The sequence below is a fragment of the Oreochromis niloticus genome, linkage group LG3 (assembly GCF_001858045.2).
Source record: "Oreochromis niloticus isolate F11D_XX linkage group LG3, O_niloticus_UMD_NMBU, whole genome shotgun sequence".
Classification (NCBI taxonomy): domain Eukaryota; kingdom Metazoa; phylum Chordata; class Actinopteri; order Cichliformes; family Cichlidae; genus Oreochromis; species Oreochromis niloticus.
The window spans coordinates 35,194,906-35,205,201 of record NC_031967.2 but is presented as its reverse complement, the minus strand read 5'-3'; the positions used below and the strand labels follow the sequence as shown (position 1 = coordinate 35,205,201).

Sequence of the window (10,296 nt, the reverse complement as noted above, 5' to 3'; positions counted from 1 at the left end):
TTTTGTCCATTCTGCTTACTTATTTACTCGCCTTTTATATTAAAATTATTCATTTACAGCGGGCACTTCTCCCGTTTGTTTGTTTATAGAGATTTACAGTCTTCACTCTGTTTACTTTGCTCTTTATAAAAAGCTCAGGTTAGCTGCTGTGTGCCAATAAAGTTGAGATAAAAACAAACTGACACTCTAACCTGATGAAGATTACAGTCATTCAGAGATTTTATTCATTTATTGCACATAATGAGACTTTTTTAAAACAACAGCTGCAGGTATTTGTGTAAAATAAAGACAACAAGGAAAAAGTTCATACCAAAGACAGTTGAATAAATAACAAGTGGGGAGAAAACAATGAAAATCAAAGATACAAAACATCAGCAATATACAGCTTGTAACAGAGTAAAAAGGGTTTTTGTTCTTCACAAGAATCTTCATTTATTTTACTGCCTCCACCCTGAGAAAGGCAGGACCTCACTGACGTAGTAGGTGACACTCAGGGAGAGGAGGGTGATGACCAGCAGAAGCCCAGGTCCTCAACAAACTCCTGCCAGGTGTTTGTGAAGTTTATATCTGACTGAGGTTTTATGAGCCAGCTAATGCAAAGAACTTGGTTTGTAGTTCAGCCTTCAGGGAGCTGGAACCAACTCTACATGTGAAGTGAAGAAACTCTGTGAACATCAGGAAATAAGAAATCACAACCTGTACTGATATAATCAGGATCTGCCCACATGAATCACTCAAGAACAGAATCTCTCAGTTTTATTTCTCTTTGTTTGCTGCAACTGCAACTACATTCACATGTCATCAAAGTTCCATTTTAATCCTGCTCAGTGTTTGTTATCAGACAGTGGACAGAAAATGTCTGTTAGCTTTGATCATATCACAGTGATTCATGCAAACTCTGTGCCATTCATGAGGCTCCATCCTGATATTCAGATGCACACATACAGGAAAACCTGAAGAGCAGACTGCAGCTCTCTGTTTCTCAGAGAAAGTCACAGATTTGGAAGGTGTTGGCATTTTTTGAACAATTATTAATAAGCAAAAACCCCAAGTAAACCTCTGATCCCACACACGCCACAGACATCCACATGACGGTGTGAACATTTGAGCATTATTGATGTGAACTTAGAGATGATGCACTGACCACAGCAGCAGTCAAGACGGTGGTTTAATTTAGCAGAACTACAAATTGCAAAGCAGCTGATGAACCACATTTAACCCCACGTCCACGGCCAGCTCAGAATCACCAGTTAATGCATCGTGAATGTGTTTGATGCAGGGAGAGAAGTACAGAGTCAAAACAGAAAAGCTCAACATTAAATGAATGTAATCTTCTATATTCAAACTAATCAGTCTGTCAGATTAATTACTCTTATACTTGACAGCTATCAGGAATAGCAGTAATTAATCTGATGGACTTGTTAGTTTGGCCTCTACACCACACAGTGACTTTACATCATCGCCTGTTATTTGTGGAAGGTCTACTGAAACACATATTAACTTGAGTTCACAAGCTTTTCAGAGACCTCTGAACTAGACTTGTGATATCAATTTAAAGATCCTACGTCGTCAACTCTGCTAACAAAACCCCAACAGCTCCACTGACATCCTGAAACATGTACGAATGTCACGGACCCGGTTCCGGGGACTCGGGGTCCGTGAGCAGTGTGGACCTTTATTGTTATTATCATTATTATTATTATTAGTGGATGTATGTTTGCGGCACTGTGCTCTTGTGTTCCATGCTGGTGTGTGTTCGTGTGTGTATCTGCGGGTGTGGCTGGAGGATGAAGGACAGCCACCTGCAGGCCTGATGGGTGTGGTTCTGCCGGCTGCTGGTCACGCCTATGTTCCCACACACTTGCTTCTGATCAGGCTCATCAGGGGAGCTACTTAACAGAGCGATGGAGCCTCCTCCGGTGCAGGATCGTTGAGTTAGACTCCATGTCAGTGTTTAAAGTGTTGTTAAGTGTATGCCTGCTGGAGTTGGTGCCATAACGGCTGCGTCTGTGGTTTTTTCCTCAGGAGGAGAGCGGAACACAGGACTGCAGGACACACGGGGTGTGTGTAGGCACAGGGGCAGAGAGCACGGGATACCAGCACTTGGGAGAAGACACGTCACGGGAGTCAAGGGAGCACTGTGGAGATTTATTGTGTGGTGTACATTTACCTCACTGTAAATAAATGCACTGCTCGTTCCACTAAGTCCAGCGTTTGGGTCCTATCTCCTACATTCCCCGTGACAACGAAAGCTTTAACTCCCGGATCAAACCATGAAATTCTCTCTGCTGCTGCCTGCTCATGAAAATCAGATGAACCCAGAATCTCCGTTTCCTCCTTTTCTTGATTAGAAACATCGTCCACAGCTCATCATCGCTGGATGTTGACTACATTTTTTCACAGTGGGGTTTTTTATGAGCACATATTGAGGACATAAAGTCTTTATAGTCATTGGGGGAAGGCTGATCTAACATCATTATTACAGACCTGTTCAACAATAAGACAGAAACCACACAGTGATCACAAATGTGATTAAAACAAGTTAAAGTCTAAATTAAATCATCCAGAGATTATTTCCCTGGGTCTAACAATGAGACAGATAAAAGCTTCCATACTGGCATGAAAAAACACAACAAGGCTAGGATGGTGTTATAGGTAAAGATTTCACACTGACAGAGAGGAAAGTTGCTGTGATTTAACCCACTTTACATCAAAGTGGGCTGTATGTGGCTCTCTCTGCTCTAAAGCTTCCCCTCAGCAGGCTTTAGTAGAACAATAAATGACTGTAAACAGTTTGTGCTGTGCTTAATGTGGTACTTAACCATGAGTTAGACAACTTACAGAAATAAAAACACTCAATGGCACCACCCTCCTTTCTCTCTCACACACTGGAGAATGTGCATAAGCGGGGTTGTAATTATAGTCAGCTGGCGTTTTGGCAAATGTCACAGTTCTTTAAACACCAGAGCGGTGAGCCTCACAGTCGCTGTGAAGATGAGAGCGCCAGCAGTGGCAGCACTCAGCTTTCTACCTTTTATAGTTTTTAAATCAGCCACAATTCAACCAACTGTAGGTGATGATGTAACATTGCTGTGGCCGTAGGCTGCATTTAAACAGATTCACTCTTCATCATAAACCTTAAACTTTCACTCAGGTATTCTTCCACATACACAGTACAATAAGACAGGAACCACACAGTGATCACAAATGTGACTAAAACAAGTTAAAGTCTCATTTAAATCATCCAGAGATTATTTCCTTGGGTCTGTGTGGTTGCTGTCAAAGCTCCACCTGCTTTATATTGAATCTGACTGTATCGTCTGTATCCTCCACCCAACCACACAGGCCATCATCCACCATCCTTCCAGCTCTGCTCACCTTTCACTATCCAGCCCCTCCTGCCCTCCCTGAAGGTGAATCCTGGCTGACATCACGTCTCTCCATCAGCATCAGAGCATCCATCATGGCTGCTGTAACAGAGAACAAACAGAAACCACTTTGTCAAATACAGAGAAACATGCAGGCCGACCAGCACAGACAACCACATTTAAAGCAGGGTGCTTGGGTATGAGTAGGACTATGGTAAGTCTCACCACAGTGAAACAGACTGACAACTTTCAAGGAGCTTATTATGAAAACTGTTTATAACCGTTTGCGGCTACCCTCCTTTTACCGTCCAACATAAAAACTTTCCTTTTTTCCTTTTTTTTCCCTTCGGTTTGCCTTTTTTGACCCGTTTCTACTAATCATCTTTATCACAGTGAATAAACACAATAAACTGCATGCATTTAAAGTAAAACGCAGCCGATTGTCACAGTTAAGTCAAAACATTTATTAGCACATTTAAAAACAGCAAGTATTGACAAAAGAGCTGTAGTCTACAACTAAAAGAATAACACAACAGAGAGAAAGTCTCTATATTATTCATGATTAAAGTCACACAGACGTTTTAATAATAAGACATGCTATAATATAGTAATATAGACCGTAATACAGTCATTATTATTATTGTCATTGCTTCTGCATGTGTTGTAATGTTATGATGAGGCTTCTGTTGCAAAGAAATATCATTATTTCCCTCCCCTCTCCCCTCCTCTACTGCACTGATTAGGTGATAGGCCCCGACAAAACTACGGTATGAGTATGAGTAACTCAGTGAGTAGTGAAACAATCATGATGGCAGGAATTTCCAGCTGAAGCTGTAGAGAAGAAAAGAAAAAAAAGTAAAAGTGGAGAGTGACGACACTGAAAAGCTGAATATGTTGTAAGACATTTGCAGCCTGAACAGACGTTAAGGAAATACCCATGCAATTCTCATTCGACGTACTTATTTACTCTTTTTATATTAAAATTATTCTTTTACAGTGAGCCCATGTCCTGTTGTTTGTACAGATTTACAGCCTTCACTCTTTTTACTTTGCTCTTTATAAAAAGCTCAGGGAAGCTGCTGAGTGCCAATAAGGTTGAGTTGATTACAAAGTGACCCTCCCCTGATGTAAATAAAAGTGAGGCGAAAACAATGAAAATTAAAGATAAAAAACAAGGCCATCGTCCTCCACAAACTCCTGCCAGGTGGTCCTGAAGCTGGACAGGACGCCCTCAGTGCTCTGCAGGGTCGGGTTCAGTAAGGAGCAGCTCTGCATCGCACTGACACCCACACACACACACACACACACACACACACACACACAGACTGTTAAAGAGGATTAACATTAAGCCTTGAAGTCCTCAGTTAAACAAGCTGAAAAGAAAAATCAGCACCATCAGGGAGAAGCAGGACACCGAGCTCAAACACTGACAGTTTATTTATTTGGTATGAACCTGATAAGATCATTAAACAAATAACAATAGAGATGAGTTCAGTTCTAACTTCCTGAAAACTGCTCAAGGGTCTGAAGTGTTGCTGATCTGTGCATGTAAAGCTAAAAGTAGACTTCAGATTTTCATTAACCATTTAAACATACAGTGAGGTAGTGTTTTCTTTTCTGTTTATGGGTTTGTGGCCTCTGTCAGTAACTGTTCTCAGTCTTTACACATCGAGTTGTCAGCGTTTGCCATGCAAAACAAGGTGTGCGCACACACAAGGCATCAGATGAAAGTACAACAATGAGTCAATGAGTTTGTTGTTGACTTTCTGCATCACTGATCGTCTGCAGCACTGCTTACTCTCCTTACTCACTTATCAGCACCACTGCTGTGTTTCTATTGTATTTCTTATATATTCTATTGATCTCTATCAACAGTTCCTCTGATATTGTTTTGGACTGAAGTAGGTGTGAAAGGAGACGTGAAATCACTTTCAGTGTGAGAGCAAACAGAGACTGAAGCATGTCTGTTATATCTGACTGAGGTTTTATGAGCCAGCTAATGCAAAGAAAGCTCAGCTATGCTGGACTTGGTTTGTAGTGCAGCCCTTATGGTAGTAGTACTAACTACATGTGGAGTCAAGACACTCTGTGAACATCAGGAAATAAGAAACTATAAGCTGTGCTGAATCAGGATCTGCCTGCATGAAACACTCAAGAACAGAATCTCTCACAGTTTTATGGCCGTATAACATGTGTACACACTAGAGCAGTGTGTGGCAGCAAACACTGTCAGATTCAACTGACTCAGCACATAATGCACTGAGAGATCAATACAGTCTATTCTCTAACAGATGTCACAGTGAGACAGCGCTTTCTATTTTGAAGCTGAGTATTTCACAGACATGTAAAGACATTTTATTAAACTAATTATTCTCCTTCAATCACTCACTTCTGCTCTGTCACACCTACAACAACAATCCTCCCACCACTCCCAGCTCAACATCAAATGAATATAATCCTCTACAGTCCAAACTAACCAGTCCATCAGATATAACTACTCTTATACCTGACAGCTGTCATTCCCAGTGCAAATCTAAGCACCTTTATCACAGCCACCTCCACCTCAGCCTCCCATCAGCAGATACAGCTCATCTCACAGTTACTGTGTGACACCTGTTATCTCTATCTGAGCTTTAAGGTTTTGTCCCAGCAGCTGATGAAAGGATGATCTCTACACCAACATTAGACAGATGGAGCTACAGCCTCACACAATCAGACAGCAATTCAACAATATGTGGTGAGAGAGGCTTGATTAGGTGCTGACAGACCAATAAATAAAATATTCTGCAGTTTGTGTCTGCTTTGCTCCCTCAGGTCCTGAAGATGAATCTGACTGGATAAATCTGAGTTTCTGTCTGCGGCTGAAGCTCAGAGGACTCGTTCAGAGCAGCAGAGACAGTAAATCTTAGAGCTACTTATCTACAGGATGTGCTTCTATTGGCTCAGCTTATCAGCAGACACACCCTGACAGTCCATTACATTAAATTCAACACATTACACGTTCATTACCCTGCATTTATTAAAATGTAAGCAGAGAAATGAAATCTGGCCTTCCTGAAGGAGGACGAGGGCTTGACTGCTGAGAGTAATTCATGCAGAGGTGTGTGTTCACCCACTGCAGACGTGCTCCAGTGCAGTTCTGCACACTCCCTCTGTGTGGCTCCCAGCCAGCCCTCTGGAGGGCTGGCTGGGAGCCACACAGAGGGCTCTCAGACAGAGGGCTGAGAGCCCTCTGTCTGAGAGCCCTCTGTGTGGCTCCCAGCCAGAGGGCTGAGAGCCACACTCCCTCTGTGCCGGCTTAAAACACACTCTCTGTGTGTGTGTCTCTGTGCCACTAACCACAAACTACCCCTACAAACGTTTATAACCGTTTGCGGCTACCCTCCTTTTACCGTCCAACATAAAAACTAGCTAACCGTCACTTTCCTTTTTTCCCGTCCTTTTGCCTTTTTTGACCCGTTTCTACTAATAATCTTTATTACAGTGAATAAACACAATAAACTGCATGCATTTAAAGTAAAACGCAGCTGATTGTCACATTTAAATCAAAACATTTATTAGCACATTTAAAAACAGAAAGTATTGACCAAAGAGCTGTAGTCTACAACTAAAAGAATAACACAACAGAGAGAAAGTCTCTATATTATTCATGATTAAAGTCACACAGACGTTTCAATCCGTTTCAAAACCTGCTCGCTGCTCTAAAGCTGCCGCTCTTCGGTGGGCGGTGCTGCCACCGTTAGCGTTACTGCCTCTGCCTACGTAACGTTCTCCTTCTTTAAAAGCCCGTAGAGCACGGGCTAAACACACTACCGCCTCATTCACAGGATGAAGACTCTGAGCTTTTTGTGCATTCTTCTATTTTTATGCAGCGAGGTTTTCGGAAAGTTGATCCAAGCTCCTTTAGGAGATGACGTTGAGTTTCTGCTGTCAGAGGAGTGCCTGAAGGGACGCGGGAGACTAAATCTGCGTAGGAATGATGCCAGTACGCAGCTGATCGCCTCCCTGGAAAACGTCTGGAAACCCGGACCACAACATTCACACCGCGTGAATCAAAGTGGGCTCTCTCTCATCCTGGAAAACGCAGATCTGAACGACGAAGGGCTGTACGAGTTTACGTGCAACGACAAAGACTTGGAATCGATCAAGCTGGAAGTATTTGTCCCCTCTGAAGTTGCTGTATCCGAGGGCGAGGATGCCACACTCCCGTGCCGCTCCGTCACCGCGGGCCAGTCGGTGAAATCTGCGCGCTGGAGGAGAAATGGAAACGCGGTGCTTCAGCTGGATGGAACAGGGGGAATCACATACGGGGAAGACGTTGACAGAAGCCGGGTGTCGATACCATCAGAGTGGGACCGACAAGCAGACCTGTCCCTCACCATAAAGAGAGTCCAGCAACAAGATGAAGGAGTTTATTACTGTGACATAGACAAGGCAGAGAGACACCGCTCTGCTGTCCGCCTGCGAGTCCACCCTCAAGTCCCCACAGCAGCCGGTAGCACACCTCTGCCTACAACCACACCAACGGTGAGTACACCGACCACATTTAAATAGCTACACACTGAACAGCAAACTTTGATGGCTCGTTAAACGCGCCAATAACTCAGATTTGCAGTCAGTGTTTCGGAGCAGTGGGTCAGTGTTTGAGTGGAGGACAGTGAGGTGATATCACAGCACGCAGGCTTTCCACGAACACCTGGATTTGATGCCTTGCACAGTCAGTTCACTTCACGGGTGGAGCACATTGTCTGTTTGTGTTTGTGTGTAAGGGGACATTTTTAATTATGACACGTTTCCCTGGCAGCAGAGACTGATAGTAGATAACATAACTGCACAGAAACATTTATTGTGTTTTTGGTTTTCTGTTTAAATTAACGCTGGCTGAAACCACACTCACTAACATGCCTGGTTTCTGTCTTCTTGTTCTCACAGCCATCAGAGTCCTCTGATAGGACATGGATCACAGTGATCACAGTCCTTGTAACAGCAGCTGTAACATCTGTGATCGTTGGTCCTCTGACTTTCCTCTTGGGCCGGAAACGGAGGAGAGAAACAAGAGATGAAGAGACCGGAGCCCAACTAAACGGACGCCATACCACCAATAATGATCAGTCATCAGGAGATCAGCACGTCTCTACAAATGGCTTTACAAGGTCACCTGATGCTCCAGAGGAAATTACCCTACTGCCCATTAATAATAATTATAATAATAATAATAATAATAACGAATAACGAATGAAATAAACATAATTTTTTAAATAAAGAAACTGGTTGTTTTACTTGGAGACGCTCATTAGTGTCTCCATGTCTTCCTATCGTGTCTAACTTCATGTTCTGTTATCACTAAAAGTTGTAAAATGTTGTGTCACTAAAATATCATTCTCAGTCAGTTGTTACTTATTGTTTACAGCGCCCTATGTGGTTGCTCCAAGTAATGCGCTTTAGAAACGGCTTTATTTTGGAAAAAACTTTATTGAACAGGAAGTCCGCTCAGTCAAGCAAAGCAAGTGAGCAAGAAGAAGGGAAACATATCGGCACACAGTTTATGGTGTCCTGTTGGAAAAAATACTGCCCACATCTTCTGTTTATGGTTGTATCACCGGTATGTACTTAAAGTATAAATTGCAACTTTTTTTGTACAATATGTTGCAACACCAGTAACTTAAACTGTAAAGAAGAAAAAAAACCCACAAACACACACACTTTTGTATTTTATTGATTTATTGACAGCTGTCCAGTTGGTAGTGGTAAAGTTTGAAGCCTGGTTAAGCCAAGAGGAAATAACCAATTTATAAACGTCTTATTAGCTTTAATTTCACATTATAGGTTGTAGGATGAGGTGGTGATGGACTGACAGAGTTTTAAAAAAAAAACATTAGACACAGGAATGGAAAAGCCACAGCTCAGTCATAGTGAGAGGTAGCAGCGGCTCTGTGGTTAGACTTGGATGAAGGAAGAAGTCCCTCAGTATGCTAATAGAGATTGTCCTTACATGTACAGAGGGCATAAAAAAAAGAGCTCGCAGAAAAGAAAAAGCCAGCGGATCTGTGGCTGTGCTCAACTTAACGAAAGAGGAAGTCCCTCAGATTGTCTTCCACGAGCCTCTGCACATGTGGAATCTGTTCTGAAACATTTAGACTTAATGGGAAAACATTTTAAAGAATCAAATATGGACAGAAACATGTAAAGTTTGCCATTTTCAGTATGTTTTCTTGGCAAGCTTGTCCTTGCTAAAGCTGTAAATCTCATTCATATATAAACAAAAATGCGTAGTAGAAGGAACACATGACGGCAGGTGGTACTCATACTGTCGTCAATTTCCGAGGAAGTAGAGTTTGAGCCTCGTTGGCCAGCGATGTGGTGATGTTAGACAGGGAGAGGTCCTCACTCAAGATACAAACAGACAGTAATTTAACAGCTGTTAATCAGGAGGAGAAACGATCTCAAACATGAGGTTACAGCCAGCATCTCTGATGGATGTAAGAGGTTTTATTTGCTGACAAATTAGGCGACACACACAAGAATGATTCTTTTTCCCTTTGAATGTCAGGGTGGAGAGTTTCCCAGTGTAGCCCAGCAAAGACAAAGGTTATTGGAGGCAAACAGTTCAGGAAACACTGAGGCTGTTACACACTGGGAGACTGTATGTCTGGACCTGATCCAGGCTATTCATGAATCAAAAGGAAGTGAACAGACAAGCTCGCTTTAATCCTCATTTCCTGAATATTCCTTCAGGAAAGACAAAATAATGCTCATGTTGTAAAATGACCAACACTTTTTTGACAGCGCAACAAAATGCAGGACACAGAGACAAAGTCAAATTAAAAGGCGAGACATTTATTGGCTTTAAATAAAAGTGTGAATCTACACAAAGTTCACAAAACAGGGTGAATTCAATTAATCACCTGATAAGGCTTTTCAGATACTG

The 10,296-nt window shown here is 42.4% G+C and overlaps 1 protein-coding gene across 1 annotated transcript; it reads left to right on the top strand.

Moving 5' to 3' along the window:
* Window positions 1-7,196: 7,196 nt before the first annotated feature.
* On the top strand, window positions 7,197-8,600 carry LOC102080976 (uncharacterized). The gene is made up of 2 exons (XM_025904912.1): window positions 7,197-7,895; window positions 8,301-8,600. Exons 1-2 carry the CDS (start codon window positions 7,197-7,199, stop codon window positions 8,598-8,600), a joined length of 999 nt encoding a protein of 332 aa, XP_025760697.1.
* Window positions 8,601-10,296: the final 1,696 nt, after the last annotated feature.